The sequence below is a fragment of the Ranitomeya variabilis genome, chromosome 5 (assembly GCF_051348905.1).
Source record: "Ranitomeya variabilis isolate aRanVar5 chromosome 5, aRanVar5.hap1, whole genome shotgun sequence".
Lineage (NCBI taxonomy): Eukaryota > Metazoa > Chordata > Amphibia > Anura > Dendrobatidae > Ranitomeya > Ranitomeya variabilis.
In genome coordinates, this window is record NC_135236.1 from 365118962 (window position 1) to 365137421 (window position 18460).

The following is an 18460-nucleotide window of genomic DNA, read 5'->3' on the forward strand; positions in this document are numbered from 1 at the left end:
AATCAGCGACTTGGGATTTCCGCGACAGACAGATGGAAGTGACCCTTAGACAATTATATAGTAGATATATAATATATACACACATACATATATATATACATACATATATATATACATATACACATACATATATATACATATACACATACATATATATACACACATACACTCACCGGCCACTTTATTAGGTACACCATGCTAGTAACGGGTTGGACCCCCTTTTGCCTTCAGAACTGCCTCAATTCTTCGTGGCATAGATTCAACAAGGTGCTGGAAGCATTCCTCAGAGATTTTGGTCCATATTGACATGATGGCATCACACAGTTGCCGCAGATTTGTCGGCTGCACATCCCAAAGATGCTCCATACAAGGCAGGATGGATCCATGCTTTCATGTTGTTTAAGCCAAATTCTGACCCTACCATCCGAATGTCGCAGCAGAAATCGAGACTCATCAGACCAAGCAACGTTTTTCCAATCTTCTACTGTCCAATTTCGATGAGCTTGTACAAATTGTAGCCTCAGTTTCCTGTTCTTAGCTGAAAGGAGTGGTACCCGGTGTGGTCTTCTGCTGCTGTAGCCCATCTGCCTCAAAGTTTGACGCACTGTGCGTTCAGAGATGCTCTTAGGCCTACCTTGGTTGTAACGGGTGGCGATTTGAGTCACTGTTGCCTTTCTATCAGCTCGAACCAGTCTGCCCATTCTCCTCTGACCTCTGGCATCAACAAGGCATTTCCGCCCACAGAACTGCCGCTCACTGGATTTTTTTTCTTTTTCGGACCATTCTCTGTAAACCCTAGAGATGGTTGTGCGTGAAAATCCCAGTAGATCAGCAGTTTCTGAAATACTCAGACCAGCCCTTCTGGCACCAACAACCATGCCACGTTCAAAGGCACTCAAATCACCTTTCTTCCCCATACTGATGCTCGGTTTGAACTGCAGGAGATTGTCTTGACCATGTCTACATGCCTAAATGCACTGAGTTGCCGCCATGTGATTGGCTGATTAGAAATTAAGTGTTAACAAGAAGTTAGACAGGTGTACCTAATAAAGTGGCCAGTGAGTGTATACATATATATACACACATATACATATATATATATACACATACACACACACACACACACGATTTCGGCTGACCTTAGTCAAATGGGTTTGCCGACGTTTCCTCCCAATTCCGTTAAAAATAAAAAAAAAAAGAAGAAGAAGAAGAGCTCAGAAGAGTTGAGTGTGTATGTTGTGTTGAGCTCTGGAGGAATAGCTGGCTAAAGTGTATAGTCAGCCTTTGTTTTAGAACTATAAAGTTTTAAAACATTTCAAGGCACCACTGCAGCAGCTTTTTTTATTTCACCGCTGGCTTAGAAAAAATGCTGCTGGGGTAGGGCGGACGCCACACGTTGTAATCAGGTATTAATGGCTGTAGATGCCGACAAAGGGTAAGAGAGGGCTCTGTCTCCAGACACGGAGTCCACCGTATGGAGACAGAGCCCTCTCTTACCCTTTGTTGGCATCTACAGCCATTCATACCTGATTACAACGTGTGGCCTCCGCCCTACCCCAGCAGCATTTTTTCTAAGCCAGCGGTGAAATAAAAAAAGCTGCTGCAGTGGTGCCTTGAAATGTTTTAAAACTTTATAGTTCTAAAACAAAGGCTGACTATACACTTTAGCGTATGGGCCTCCGCCCTACCCCAGCAGCATTTTTTCTAAGCCAGATTAAGTACTATTATTATCCACATACAGTGCGGCGGCGGCGCTATTGCACAATATATGCACCTTTCTCCCGGTATACAAACCATACCAGATAAGCCTATCAAAGCACGTGACTGATGAAAGTCCTTATGGACTGAAACGTTTCAAGTGCTACGAATAAATCTACTATTCATGCTTAAGTTGAGTGCTAGACATTTTCATATTCAGAAGGCAGCCATTGACACACTCCACAAGGAAGGTAAGCCACAAAAGGTCATTGCTAAATAAGCTGGCTGCTCACAGAATGCTGTATCCAAGCATATTAATGGAAAATTGACTGGAAGGAAAAAGTGTGGTAGGAAAAGGTGAACAAGCAGCCGGGATAACTGCAGTCTTGAAAGGATTGTTAAGAAAAGGCCACTCAAAAATGTTAGGGAGTGGACTGCTGCTGGAGTCATTGCTTCAAGAGCCACCGCACACAGACATATCCAGGACATGGGCTACAAGTGTCGCATTCCTTGTGTCAAGCCACTTATGACCAATTGACAACGCCAGAAGCGTCTTACCTGGGCCAAGGAGAAAAAGAACTGGACTGTTGCTCAGGGGTCCAAGGCGCTGTTTTCAGGTGAAAGTAAATTTTGCATTTCATTTGTAAATCAAGGTCCCAGAGTCTGGAGGAAGAGTGGCGAGGCACACAATCCAAGCTGCTTGAGGTCTAGTGTGAAGTTTCCATAATCAGTGATAGTTTGGGGAGCCATGTCACCTGCTGGTGTAGGTCCACTGTGTTTTATCAAGACCAAAGTCAGCGCAGCCATCTACCAGGAAATTTTAGAGCACTTCATTCTTCCCTCTGCCGACAAACTTTTTGGAGATGGAAATGTTATTCTCCAGCAGGACTTGGCACCTGTCCACACTGACAAAAGTACCAATACCTGGTTTAAAAACAACAGTATCACTACGCTTGATTGGCAGCAAACTCGCCTGACCTTATCCCCATAGAGAAATGAGCTGAAGGCTGCTCTCAAAGCAACCTGGGCTTCCATAACACAGGCTCCGTGCCACTCCACATTGATGCAGTAACTGATGCAAAAGGAGCCCTGACCAAGTATTGAGTGCATTTACTGTACAGGTCCTTCTCAAAAAATTAGCATATAGTGTTAAATTTCATTATTTACCATAATGTAATGATTACAATTAAACTTTCATATATTATAGATTCATTATCCACCAACTGAAATTTGTCAGGTCTTTTATTGTTTTAATACTGATGATTTTGGCATACAACTCCTGAAAACCCAAAAAACCTGTCTCAATAAATTAGCATATCAAGAAAAGGTTCTCTAAACGACCTATTACCCTAATCTTCTGAATCAACTAATTAACTCTAAACACATGCAAAAGATACCTGAGGCTTTTAAAAACTCCCTGCCTGGTTCATTACTCAAAACCCCCATCATGGGTAAGACTAGCGACCTGACAGAAGTCAAGAAGGCCATCATTGACACCCTCAAGCAAGAGGGTAAGACCCAGAAAGAAATTTCTCAACAAATAGGCTGTTCCCAGAGTGCTGTATCAAGGCACCTCAATGGTAAGTCTGTTGGAAGGAAACAATGTGGCAGAAAACGCTGTACAACGAGAAGAGGTGACCGGACCCTGAGGAAGATTGTGGAGAAGGACCGATTCCAGACCTTGGGGAACCTGAGGAAGCAGTGGACTGAGTCTGGTGTGGAAACATCCAGAGCCACCGTGCACAGGCGTGTGCAGGAAATGGGCTACAGGTGCCGCATTCCCCAGGTAAAGCCACTTTTGAACCATAAACAGCGGCAGAAGCGCCTGACCTGGGCTACAGAGAAGCAGCACTGGACTGTTGCTAAGTGGTCCCAAGTACTTTTTTCTGATGAAAGCAAATTTTGCATGTCATTCGGAAATCAAGGTGCCAGAGTCTGGAGGAAGACTGGGGAGAAGGAAATGCCAAAATGCCTGAAGTCCAGTGTCAAGTATCCAGTCAGTGATGGTGTGGGGTGCCATGTCAGCTGCTGGTGTTGGTCCACTGTGTTTCATCAAGGGCAGGGTCAATGCAGCTAGCTATCAGGAGATTTTGGAGCACTTCATGCTTCCTGGCACCTGCTCACAGTGCCAAAACCACTGGTAAATGGTTTACTGACCATGGTATTACTGTGCTCAATTGGCCTGCCAACTCTCCTGACCTGAACCCCATAGAGAATCTGTGGGATATTGTGAAGAGAAAGTTGAGAGACGCAAGACCCAACACTCTGGATGAGCTTAAGGCCGCTATTGAAGCATCCTGGGCCTCCATAACATCTCAGCAGTGTCACAGGCTGATTGCCTCCATGCCACGCCGCATTGAAGCAGTCATTTCTGCCAAAGGATTCCCGACCAAGTATTGAGTGCATAACTGAACATTATTATTTGATGGTTTTTTTGTTTGTTATTAAAAAACACTTTTATTTGATTGGACGGGTGAAATATGCTAATTTATTGAGACAGGTTTTTTGGGTTTTCAGGAGTTGTATGCCAAAATCATCAGTATTAAAACAATAAAAGACCTGACAAATTTCAGTTGGTGGATAATGAATCTATAATATATGAAAGTTTAATTGTAATCATTACATTATGGTAAATAATGAAATTTAACACTATATGCTAATTTTTTGAGAAGGACCTGTACATACATTTCAAGTAGGCCAACATTTCGGATTTTAAAATCATTTTCCAAGCTGGTGTTATAAAGTATTCTAATTTACTGAGATAATGACTTTTGGGTTTTCATTGGCTGTAAGCCATGATCATCAACATTAAAAGGAATAAATACTTAAAATAGATCAGTCCGTTTGTAATGACTATATATGAGTTTCACTTTTTGTATTAAAGAATTGAAATAAATTAACTTTTTGATGATATTCTAACTTAGTGAGAAGCACTTTTAGTACAGAAGTATAAATACTTACATGTTTTACTTTCTTACTTTAAGTTCTGTTTTCCAAATTTGGGATTATTACCTATAAAGAAAAAAAAATAATACAAGTGAATACTTTACTAAACGGTCATATACACAAAAAATATCTTTACCAACTCAAGTGATCACATCTAAAAAGAAAAAAAAAAACAAATTGCACAAAGATGGAATATTTTCGGTTATATAGCTTGAAGGTGATTTTTATGATCTACTATTATACAAGTTTCAAAGATATTAAAAGTTATTTTTACACCGCGTATAATCAGTTAATTATTTAGCGGGAAAAGATTTTTATGTCTGAAAAAATAGTGACCATTCTGAACAAAAAAGTTCACGAGTTCATGAAAAAATAGACAACTACAAATGTAACAGCGGGGGAGGTGAATTGGTCTGGCATAGGTAGTTACCCAAGACATTGGAAGTGCATTGAGCTTGCAGGACATGGTTTTCTTTCACACTTTGTTGGGTCCCTCAGTTGGTCAGGTATGGTTCAATCTCACACCTTGGTCAGCCAATGTTTACTTTTTACATATCACTAATTTAATTAAACTGTACTAATCCTGACTGCCATTCTCATGTACGGACAGACATTATGGTTTAAACTTAGGAAAATCACAAAAATAAATGTGTTTCACATACTGCTCTACCGGCTTTTTCCCCCACTTTTTTGCACTTACTCAGTTTTCTATGGCTGCAGAAAACAAAGAAGTGACGTGCTGCAGTATTCCAATTTAGTCAGGAAAAACAATGTGCGCGTGAGATCTCTGAAAGCTCATAGCTTTTGCATTAAACTTAAACTTTGCATTAAAAAGCGCAGCAAAAATGCATCGTGTGAACATAGCCTAATACTAGTCTATCACTACTGGAGTATTGCAAGAGCAAAGTGACGACCTTTTTCAGCAAAAATGTGAGTTTTCAGTAAGCTCACAAGTATTTTTTCCAAAACACAAAGATACGATTCTTTGTAAAAGGTACGATAATTAATGTGAGCCTCCATGGGTACTAAACATTGAATGCAGATAGGGGAACATTAGATGCAAATGTCACTATCAGCCTGCACATGATGAAAATGACTTGTAATTACTAGACTTGAGATCCTACTTTCATTTTCCTGTTTAAAGTCACACTAATGCTATAATGCTAATTATTTTGAATCAGATAAACAGGCCATCCAGGATGTATCACATGAGCCGAAATGTGTGGCTTTTTTGTCCCCATCATTGCAAGGCAGAACACACAGTACTATGCTTTAGGCAGGTGTGGAAAAAAATGCTGCAATGTAAAATTGCTTTCAAAGTTAGAAGTGTGAATAGTTTATCAGCACTGAGGACACCAATAATCCTCACCAAATTCCCAACTCCATTTGCTGGAGTTAGACCCCAAACTTGCAGAGTTGCCAGAGACACTCATTATCGTACCACTCTCCAGCCTTGTGGCAAACAGGCTGCCCTCTGTTACAGACAAATATTTCCCATTTTGACTCATCAGTCAAGAGCACCTGCTGCCATTTTTCTATACCCATAGTCTTAAGGTAGCTTCACACTAAACAACTTTCCAACGAGAACGACAACAATCCGTGACGTTGCAGCGTCCTGGATAGTGATCTAGTTGTGTTTGACACGCAGCAGTGATCTGGATCCCGCTGTTATATCGCTGGTCGGAGCTAGAAGTCTGGAACTTTATTTGGTCGCTAGATCGGAGTGTATCGTCATGTTTGACAGCAAAAGCAACGATGTCAGCAATGTTTTTACATGGAGCGTGAACGATAAGCAAGTCGCCGTTACATCACTGGATCGCTCCTGCATCGTTCTGGAGCTGCTGTGTTTGACGTCTCTACAGCGACCTAACAGCGACGCTCCAGCGATCTAGTTTAGGGCGTCTCGTTGTCTATATCGCTGGAGCGTCGCTTAGTGTAACGGTACCTTAAGATTTCAGGCATAGTTGAGTAGTATGGCCTTGCTTCCTTGTAGAATGTATGGCTTCTTGTCTGCAATTCTTCCATGAAGACCAATTTTGGCCAGATGTCTCTATACAGTAGAGGGTGTAGCTACTAGGTCCCATTGGCTGCTGCCAGTTCTAAAATGATTGCACTGCTGGACATCTTACAATTTCAAAGGAAAGTGAGTGTTCTGCCCATTCATGAGCAGCAGTTAAATATTCATAGCGTAGTACCAGTTACAACCCTTAGAGGTCATTAGTTACTCATTTATTCTGTTTTCTGTATACATGAGTATTTCTCCTTTAAAAGAGCAGTGTGCTCTGGTTAGAACCGCCCCCTTAGCTTCCCGGGGAAGACAAGATATGCAGCCTAGTGATGAGCGAGTATACTCGTTGCTCGGGTGATCACCGAGTATTTGTTAGTGCTCGGAGATTTAGTTTTCGTCACCTCAGCTGCATGATTTACGGCTGCTAGACAGCTTGAATACATGTGGGCATTCCCTAGCAAACAAGCAACCCCCACATGTACTCAGGCTGGCAAACAGCTGTAAATCATGCAGCTGCGTGGACATTAACTAAATCTCCGAGCACTGTAAAATACTCGGAGACCACCCGAGCGTGCTCGGGAAAACCTAAGCAACAAGTATACTCGCTCATCACTAATGCAGACATCTTTCTCAGGCTTCTTAGTGATGCACACATGTTCCTGGCTCACTCCCTACAAGCACTCCTCCTGTCAGTGAATCCCAGTGAGAGTTGTAATGCAGTCATGTGTGTTAGAATCTGCGTATGTGAGCCTCATGCAGCCTCCGTATAGCAGATTATGAAGTGACTCCAATTTAGTGTTAATGCTCTTTGCTCTGCATATAGAAAGATGCATTTCTGTATGGAGTAGGGCAGTGCTAGTAGCATTTCTGCATTATGCAGCTTGTATCATTATTTGCTGTAATGTCCCAGTTACTTATGTAATTGCACCCTGTATCATGCTGTTGTTGCGGTCACATGCCAGTACTGATACGCTGTCTATTCTTTGCAGTTTTTACCAATATCTTCTGTTATCGTGCACCATTATCGTTCACATCATCACCTCAATAAATATAGACTTAAGAATCCATAGTCTGTTTACTGGGAAGTGGATGAGAGTTTAGCCGTATGCTGAAATCCACACAGCATCATGCGTGAAGGAAGGCAGAACAGTGAACATTATGTAGCTTTCATGAGCAAAACTAAGATTCTTTGGCCGACCACTGCATCTATGGTCCTAAACATTGGCTATTTCTTGGAGTCCTCAATGCTAAGAAATAAAAGCTGATACTTTTCCATCATGTAATACCATCAAGGAGGAGTCTGATCGGCTCAACATTTATTCTGCTGAAGGACAACGACCTAAAACATGCATACAGTCAATCTCATTAATAATTATCTTTAGAGTACAAAAGAACATGGAGTCCTGGAAGTGGTAATATGGCCCGCACAGAGCTCTCATCTCACCATAATTGAGTAGGTATGGGATTACAATAGGGTAGAAGGATTTGCGCAAGTCTTCATCCAGAGATGATCTGTGGCTATTCTTCAAGATGTTTGGAACAACCTCGCCGAGTTCCTTTAAAAACTGCGTGCAAGTGACAAATGTACCTATAAAAGTTTATGCTGTGATGGGAAAAGGCGTCACTTCAAATATTGATTTGATCTACATTCTCCTTTGTTTATGCACTCTTAATTAGTAAACTGATAAAAAAAAAAAAACAACACATTTTTTAAAGCATTCTTACTTTGCAGGATTTTCCCACACCTGTCTAAAACTTTTACATGGTAAGATAGCTTTCTTTAAAAAAAAAAAAAAAAAAAAAAAAGATATTTATTGAGGGAAAAAAAGTCATAAGAACGTTCATTAGACACAAATTGTACACAATAGAATCAGTACAAATCACAAGGATTAGTGGAGGATTTCGCAGTGGATTTCTCACTCATTCCACCACAGTGAAATCCACAGTGAAAATCTGCAGCATAAATTGATAGGGCAGATTTTAAATTATAGCATATAGGTCAATTTCTGCAAGGATTCTTTCTGCGACATGGGGAATGGATTTGGTATAATCTCATCCAGTTTACTGCTACAGTATTGTGCTTCAGACTTTCCTAGTGGAAAATCCACACTGTATCTAACCATGTGAACACTCCCTTGGTTGATTATTTATCTGACTGAAATATGAGCCAGCTGACTCAAAGCTGACCTGACTTGCTACACAATTTTGGTCTGCCAAACACTTATCTGAAATGATATTTTGCAAACATTTGGAGAACTTGTCATACATGATTATAAGCCAAGTACATTAGTGTACAGATGACTAGCTAATCTATTGTAAGTCTGGCTAGTCGATCGGTATAGACAACAGTACCGTTCACGGCAACAGCAAAACGCAGATAAACCTGTGCAAGCAAATGTATCCATCATACCAAAATATCTCTGCGACATGTAAGTTCATGGTGGAAATTGGTTATAGTAGCTATGGGGTAAGGCTTCTCCTTGTGGAGAGTGACATATCAGCTCTGGCTTGTCAAGGTAAGGAGGCTTATTCGCCGTGCAATGCTCCTCTGGGAAATTGTATATGCAAATTGCCTCTTCAGAGAGAAAGAGGACTTGAACTCTATAGCGCCACCTGTTGGAAGTAGCGATCCTACAAGTCACCATCAACTCTTTAACGAGTCGTGCAATATGACTTAGGATAAAAGCCAAATCAGTATCTCAATTCGCAGACACGGTGTTTCAGGCTATTGGCCCTCGTCAGTGCGAATCACGAGAACTGATTTGGCAAGGTGCACGGCGAATAAGCCTCATTACCATGACAAGTCAGAGCTGGTATGTCACTCTCCACAAGGAGAAACCTTACCCCTTAGACCTCAAAGCCTCTCACCTAGCCAAATCAGTTCTCATACTTTGCACTGACGAGTTCCAAAAGCCCGAAACACCATGTCTGCGAACTGAGATTCTGATTTGGCTTTATCCTAAGTCATATGGCAAGACTCGTTAAAGGGTTGATTGTGTGACTTGTAGGATCGCTACTTCCAACAGGTGGCGCTACAGAGTTCAAGTCCTCTTTCTCTCTGAAGAGGCAATTTGCATATAGTAGCTACTTCAGTCATTCATAAATGGTTAGCTACCAAGAACCCCATTATGCAGATTAGGAATGTGTCATCTTAATTTTCGTCACTTTCGATCTAAGGCTTTATTCAGAAGTCAGTCATTTCTTTGTATGCAAAAAAATGGACCGATTTGCATTACTGTTTTAGATCAGTTTATCGCCATTGTTTGGTCAGTATTTACCATTCACCAGTTTTTTCTGTGAAATTATAATTTGGAGGCGGTTTCTCAAGCTTCTCTTAGCGGACATGCAGTGATAAATCGACAGCACAAGGAGGTAATTACGATATAATCAGTGTGCTACTTGAGCTTTTCAGGGACCAATAGATTTGAATGGCCAAGTTTGATCCGGGACTGAGATCACACTCACCCAATATTAGCCAATGGGTCTATGCTTGTGTGGTCGGCTTAATAAATCAAACTATAGCATGTCAATAGCAGGCACACTGCTGCAGGCGTGAATGGTCAATTCAAGGAAATCTGTCAGCAGGTTTTTGCTATGTAATCTGACAGCAATACAATGTAGGAACAGAGACCATGATTCCAGCGATTTACCACTTAGTTCACTAGGTGCAGCAGTTAGAATCTGTTGTAGATCTAGCAGACCTCAGATGTTTAGCTGTGTATAACCCGCCGACACCACAGCTTTCTGTGTGCATTATATAGTGACAGAAAGCTACTAATCAGTGCTGCAGGCGTGGTTGGACTAGGAGGCATGAGGACTGTTGTCCTGTAGTGATCATCTCCTGATGATTAAAAAAACTTATTGAATTGAAACAGCAAAACACAGCCCAGTAAGTGACAAATCAGGGTCACTTAATGTGCTCTGCTCCTACATCATGCTGCTCTCAGATTACATAGCAAAAACCAGCTCAGAGATTTCCTGATAATAATAATAATCAGACCATGTGAATGTATCCAAAAAATGAGACCAATCTTAAAGATAATAGAACTGGTATGGATGAAAATAAATTTTGCATAGAAAAAAAGGGGGAAAAATGTCTAATACAGTATATTCAATGTACTGTATGTCAGTTTTATTGGATAATCCTTATGATAGACATAGGTACAGAGCCAATGCAATGCAATCAAGAATCATCAAATATGGTAATATTTTGAGAAGCTTTAAACGAAAATTTAGGTATTTCCCAATTTAAAAAGGCACATTTCATTGGAAATCAACTTGTTTTTAAGCCTTGCTGGTCTTTTACTTATAGGTTATTTTCACTTTTATGAAAGTGATGTATTGCCACTTTACAACGTATGTACGGTAATAAGAAAAAAAATAACCTTTTCCGATAGCTTTTCTAAGAGTAAGGAAATAAGCACACTTTGTGACTACTAGACACAATATGCACTTCATACATTCCACAAAGGCTTTTTACAGAACGCGGGATTTAATTCAGACTGGATAATTACAATGGTATTGCTTAATAAATGAGGCAGTATGCAAAGTGTAACCTATGGTACAAAGTAGAATTCAGCTGCCCCCGCCAATCAATGTAATTATTCTAAGACACCTCTTCTAGTTCACTTTATTTTTCCGAGAAGGATGTTTGTAAGAGAAATGTTTTCAATTTCACATAATCGTACAATAGGTAACCTAGTAATTAACATGTCGGCATGGAGATATTTTTAGCTTGTAAAAGGGAAAAAAAGACGAATTTTTGGTAGTTCCATTCTCGAATGTGAAATGTATCTACCAGTATCTTGTTCCACCAGAATAATTTATTGTGTTACACACAACATGCAGATGGTTCAGCATAAGCCAATGCAATGGTCTCATGGCCAAGAACAAACTCAGAGTTGTATGGATCAGTAAAATGGCTTTCATACAGGTTTATGGGGTCCTACTGTACCTTTGTATTCCCTCCAATGGCATACAGTCTTCTGCAGGATTCATAAAGAATCCGAATAGAAGCATCATTTTGGAGGGCTTGGATATCACCCTAATATGCTGCCAGGTGAGGGCATTGCATGGTTGCTGTTATGACACCTAACAGAGCAGGAGGAACTGATCTTTACAGTATAATTACAGCTAGGGGATATCTTAAATGACCAGAAAACATTTAAAGTCACAGCTTAAAAGCAGTTAGAGGAGTCCTTTAGGACAAAACAGAGTTTTCTCTAAAGTATTGGGCATCTGTTTTTAAAAGATACAGTCCATTCTCTTTAATTTTTATCTAAAGCTTGATAATACTCACCTTACTGATCTCCCTTGTGGCACATTCCCCGGCACCCCACAAATCTTGAACCATTTACCATTTTAATACCATTTTATTATAACTTAAAGCGAACCTTTCAGCAGGATTTTGCTAAGTAAACTACAGACATTGTCATGTTGCCGCTGTTACACTGATTAAGATGATACACGGCTGAAGAAATCTGTCTTGTGGTTCTTGTGTAATCAGTGTTAGAAGTATTCAGGTAATGATATGCTCGTGGTTCGGGGCAGGACTGTAGGCAGGGACTTCTCTTCCTGCTCAAAGCCACAGAAACCAAGGAAAGACCTGACCACAGGCCTCCCTGAAGCCCAAACATGTTCCATATCATAGAAACAGACTATTTATGCTAAGGGGAGGTCTGTGGACGAGTCTTTCCCTGAGCGCTGGTGTAAAAATGGCAAAGGTCACAAAATTTTCTGCACAACATCACATTGCGCAACAATGCTGAGACTTTTCAAAGTGTTTTAATTAAGTGTTTTGATGAACTTGGGCCACAGTATTCAGTAATCTGTGGAGAACCCTAAGTAATTTTTAGGTCCAATAATCTGCTGACTCATTACTTTATAAATCTGTTGTGTCAGAACTCCAAATTAGTAATAAAGACACAAAGTGCCATAGCGGCTCCAGCATTGTGAGCGGTAGCTATAAGTACGCCCCGGCACTTTGACAGTTTGCTCTGTACAGATTCACTGCACAGTGAGCTATCAGACAAAGTGCCGGGGCAGGCTTACAGCTATCAGTCACAGTATACCGCCGGTGACTGTAACCGCTCCAGGCATGCCTTTATAACTGCAAGCTGGCGGCTCCCGGGATGAATAAACTTCATTTTCTCCCAGTGTCCGGGCTCACAGTAAGGCAGCCGCACAGCATTGTAACATAATTAACCTGCAGATTAACCCCATATTGCAGGTTAATACCATTTCAGGACAGGATAAGTTCCCTCCACACAAGTCATACAAAATTCATCCAGAACAATAATATTCCTAAAGGACATGTAGTAGGATTTATAATGTATTCCATGTGTGTTTAAACAACAAAGTTATGTCGGCATCATGAGAAAATGGAGACTTCAGATATGGGTTTCAGACTTTACTTAAAGCCAGGAAGTTAGGGGGCAGCAGGTCAGGTCCTTATGTGTGGTCACTGGAGCGCTTTGCCCTTGTTAATAATTAGCACAAGCCAACTGTTGCAACTGTTCACTCTAAGCAGTATATATTTGGCGCCAGGATGGAGTGGGCACTGGAGATGTGCCCGTGCCAAACTTAGCAAGAGCCGGCTGTTACATATAGCTGGGCTCCCACTGCAACAGTCAGAATTGCAGCTATGTGCAACCCGGCCAATTAACTCTTTATATGCTGCGGTTTCTATGTAACACATTTAAAAAGTTCAACAGAGAGAATGTGCTCCATCAACTATTTGGAACCCTTACAAAACAATTGTGGGGTGCTAATGTGTTGCCATGGCAACCAGAGGTCTAACAATGTCCTCGCTGTCTGCCATACAACCTAGGTCCATCAGATCCTCATCTGATAAGACTAGCTGGGACAATACATCAGCACATAATTAGTACACTATCATCTCAGCCAAGGGACTCGAATACCCGGCCCACAGGCTGCAAGAGCTCCCGAGACATCCTCGGGACAGCAGAGAGCACGCTGACGGAGGAGCGCGGTGTCCATTAATGACAAAGCACAGTGTGTCTGGGTAGAAGAGTCTCTTTCTTGGACTGCTGGATCAATGGAGGTAAGTGAATATGGAAGAGGATTTTTTTTTCAACCCATTCCTGACCACCACCCAACATGTACGGGAGGCGATTTCCCACAAAACGCCGTGCATATGCAGTGCGATGATGGTACTAGCTCATAAGCAGAGCTGGCGCCACCATCAGCAGGTGTCAGCTGTATATCATAGTGACACCCTCCTGCAACAGTCACATTTGGCAGAACCGATCGCAAACCCTTTAGAGCAGTGTTCCCCAACTCCGGTCCTCAAGAGCCACCAACAGGTCATATTTTCAGGATTTCCTTAGTATTGCACAGGTGATGGAATTATCGTCTGTGCAGGTAATGCAATTATCATCTGTACAAAACTAAGGAAATCCTGAAAACATGACCTATTGGTGGCTCGAGCACCAGAGTTGGGGAACACTGCTTTAGAGACTGCTGTCAATAGTGACAGTGATATCTAGATGGTTATTGGTGAAAAGGGGCTCCCTCCTAAAGCTTATTGGACCTATTGTCTCTGACAGATCCAATATCCTGTAGTACAGAAGTACTGTAGGATATTACATCAGCGATCAGGCAAGAAAAAGGTAAATAATATAAGGCCTAAGGGTACCGTTACACTAAACGATTTACCAACGATCACGACCAGCGATACGACCTGGCCGTGATCGTTGGTAAGTCGTTGTGTGGTCGCTGGAGAGCTGTCACACAGACAGCTCTCCAGCGACCAACGATGCCGAAGTCCCCGGGTAACCAGGGTAAACATCGGGTTACTAAGCGCAGGGCCGCGCTTAGTAACCCGATGTTTACCCTGGTTACCATTGTAAATGTAAAAAAAAACCACTACATACTTACATTCCGATGTCCGTCAGGTCCCTCGCCGTCTGTTTCCCGCACTGACTGTCAGTGCTGGCCGTAAAGCAGAGCACAGCGGTGACGTCACTGCTGTGCTCTGCTTTTACTTTACGGCCGGCGCTCACAGTCAGTGCGGGAAGCCGCCGGCGAGGGACGTGACAGGCACCGGAATGTAAGTATGTAGTGTTTTTTATTTTTTTTACATTTACAATGATAACCAGGGTAAACATCGGGTTACTAAGCGCGGCCCTGCGCTTAGTAACCCGATGTTTACCCTGGTTACAAGCGAACACATCGCTGGATCGGTGTCACACACACCGATCCAGCGATGACAGCGGGTGATCCAGCGACGAAAGAAAGTTTCAAACGATCTGCTACGACGTACGATTCTCAGCGGGGTCCCTGATCGCAGTAGCGTGTCAGACACAGCGAGATCGTATGAATATCGCTGGAACGTCACGGATCGTGCCGTCGTAGCGACCAAAGTGCCACTGTGAGACGGTACCCTAAGGAAAAATACAATCTAAGTACCGCATAAATAAAATAAAGGCAACATATTTTAATTGTTTTTGTAAAACAAAAAGTAAACAAAAAAAGTATTCAAATGTTATCACTGAAACAGGAATGACCCAAGCTGTAAACCTGTACTGTGACCCATACGATGAACACTGAAAAAAAAAAAAGGGCATACTGTATGAAATCAAACCCACATTACCCCCCAAAAACAATGGCAGAACTGTATTTTTCATGTTAGTTGGAGCTTTTTGCCATTTTTCAATAAGAGTAAAAAAACAAAAAGCAAAAATCTAACTGTGTCCAAGCTTCCACCAACAAACATGACACTAGTCGCTGCCATTGTTCTCACTACAATATCCAGGCCTTTAGTAGTTTGGCCACTCTTATTATGGTACTGAAAACATGAAAAGTGATCTTCATGCAGAGATTTTCGCTAAAATACAAAAATGTATTTTTGATGCTGATCAGTCTGAATTTAGGAATGGGCGAGTTTAATTAGGTCGACTAAAGCAAGAGCGTGATGAATTCTTTTTGCATAACTATAATACTACATCAATCGCAAGAAGTATTACTAATCACACTTCCAAAAGACAAGATGGCGCATTATCTGATCCTGCACTCCCTTCCGCTCCCCAAGAGAGCATGACTGTATGATCCAAGTACGTAGTGTGTTGTCACAAAGGGTCGGCAAATTGCTGTAGACACAAAGCACTATGAGCTTTCAACAGCAGACACAGTGGCCTAATTTTACCTTTTAGGTGCAAAAAAATGTGCAAAAATTAGAAAGAATGTATGAAAGTAACGGTTATCAGAAGAAAACCACCTCAGGTAATTTACACAAAGCTATTATCACTAAATAGGATTGGGATTAATCAGATCACAAGACGAATCGCTGCGTCTGATCCCAGCATTACAGCCACAACAATTCTCATTCATAGACATGACTAAAATGAACTGTATCAGGTCCGGGAGTAAAGTTTTATTGCGACTTGCAAACTTCATGACTGACTGCAGAGGAAAAAAACTATTTCAAAATAAAAAAATATCAGAACAACTGTGAATGATTGCAGCTTAAAACTAAGCTCTCGGAAAACCAGTCAATGCCAATTAATTTTCACACAAAAAATCCCCACAGACTCTAAAACACAGCAAGAATAAGAAATCATACAAAAGCAAACCTATTATAAGCATCAGCCCTACAAGTAGCGCTGCATTTACACAAAGTCTGGACATTAGGGCTTTTTAGACACTTGTGAAAACTGGGATGTTCAGGACGATATTTGGCGCTGTAAAATGGAAGAGAATGGCAGTTATTGGGCTTTCGATATTTGGAGCTGTAAAACAGAAAGGCATGTCAAAAGTGATAATTACCGGTATTAATTTTACTGGAAACTGGGGAAAATCAGAAATTCCCATGTGAATGCTCACCCTCCAGACTGGTAGGGCTGCACAGTCAGAAAGCAAGAACAGACTGGGCGACACCTGCTCGTCTGCACGCTCGTCCCACGCACATTCTAAGGCTAAGTTCCCACGAGGAGCGCTTGACACTGCGTATTACCGCTGAGCTAAAAACGCTGCATCCTACATTTCCAGCAAAGTGGATGGGATTTATAGCAATCTTACGCCCACTGTGCTTATGTTTTACTGGGCATAAACTGACCTGTTTGAAATATGCTGTGCGGATTTCAAATCCACGACATGTCAATTTCTCTTGCAGGTATGCGGAGTATTGGGTTTGGATTTTCCCCATAGAACAGCATTAGATTTGGAAAATCACACTAATGAATCATCAACAAATCAATAAAGTTGTCAAAGCCAAAGACTGGGAAGTATCAAGAACAAAGCAGCTTTACACATGACATACCAAAAGAGACAGAAAACTACAGCATCAATACTCTTCGTGGGAAATAAGCCTTACACTATGTGTATTACAAAGAGCTCACACTTTGTACCCCAACCTTACATTAGTCCGGACACCCCTTATTTCCGATTATCATGTTCGCAAGTAGTTGGATATAATCGGGCCTGAGCTACTACGCAGCCTTTATTAGATAACCCTTTTTAACCCTTAAATTACAAACATTTTCATTTTTGCGCTTCCATTTTATTTTCAGGCCAAGTTGCAGTTTTGAATAACAATTCATTGTACCAAATAATGTACGGAAAAATGAACAAAAGCCGAGTAATACGCTAAAAAAAGCAAACCAAGCAAAATAGAATTCTGGCGTTGTTTTGGGGGGTTTTCATTGACTATGGAGATTTTTGTAATATCTTACTGGTTAAAAAAAAAAATCAGATTGTCTTGTCATTTTTAGAGATAGGTAACAATTTCATTTTTCTGTTCATGGACCCGTGTGGGGTTTTGTTCTGTATGCACGGAGTTATACTTTTTTATATAGTATTTCGGGATACATTCAACACTTTGATTACTTATCATTGTTTTTTTTTTTTTAGGTAAGAATGATGACCAAAAACCGTCAATTTTGGTGTAAGTGGTCATCACCAACAGAGGTTTTTGTACAAAGTATTAAATAAATTTCAGTAAGCGTGTTCATTAATTTTCCCTTGTCATTTCTCTTTATTACACATAACTTTCACATTGCAGAATTGCACTTTTTTTTGCAATTTCACTGCACGTGGAATTTTTTTTCCCGATTTCCAGTACACTATATGGCAACATCAATACTGCTGTTCAAAAGTACAACTCGTACTGCAAAAAACAAGCCCTGAAATGGCCATACTGACTGAAAAATAAAAGTTATAGCTCTGGGAAGAGGGAGAGCAAAAACATAAAAAAAAATGGAAAATCCCAAGGTCATGAAGGGGTTAAATAAATGTATCAACAAATTTTCCCAACCTGATGTTGATTATATTTATACAACCAGAATATTAATGGTGTTGTCCAGGCCTGGGATTAAAGTCTGCAGTCACTGTATGGGACTCTATGGAGTCCATACTACTTCTCAGGACAAAGTCATAGACTGTTCCAATGATATTCAGCACGTTTTTGTTGAAAACGGTTTTCCCCACCTACTGCATAGTGCATTGCATATTTACCATTTAAGTTTTTTTTTTTCTAAAGTTGTATTCCAATAAATATATTGTATGTTCTATCTTAATAGTTGACTATTGTATCATAATGGTGATGAAAAGCCTGATGTTATCATTTTACTACAGTAAATGCATCACTTAAACATGAGCCAAGTATGAGGGAGTCGGAATCAACTAAATTGAGGAGTCGGAGGTTTGGCTTACCGACTCCGCAGACTTGATCCAAAACATAACAACTGTATTTAAATCATAATCAAAAAGACAAAAAATGCAGCTTAAAGAGCGTGATAAAAACGCACTTAAAAGTGCAAGAAACCCATTTAAGCTAATAGGTGCACAAAA

The 18460-nt window shown here is 40.9% G+C and overlaps 1 protein-coding gene across 4 annotated transcripts in view; it reads right to left on the reverse strand.

Moving 5' to 3' along the window:
* The window catches only part of PLXNB2 (plexin B2), a 280779-nt gene that overhangs the window by 128417 nt on the left and 133902 nt on the right, over positions 1 to 18460 (reverse strand). For 3 of the 4 annotated variants that reach the window (XM_077264920.1, XM_077264921.1, XM_077264922.1), the window contains one exon: positions 4660 to 4710. Coding sequence is in view for 1 of the 4 variants with exons in the window: in XM_077264919.1 (XP_077121034.1) it covers positions 2257 to 2339 (83 nt within the window). In the remaining 3 variants the exon portion in view is untranslated. Of the gene's footprint in view, positions 1 to 2256; positions 2552 to 4659; positions 4711 to 18460 lie in introns of those variants that run through there. The other variant, XM_077264919.1, reaches the window with a different exon arrangement.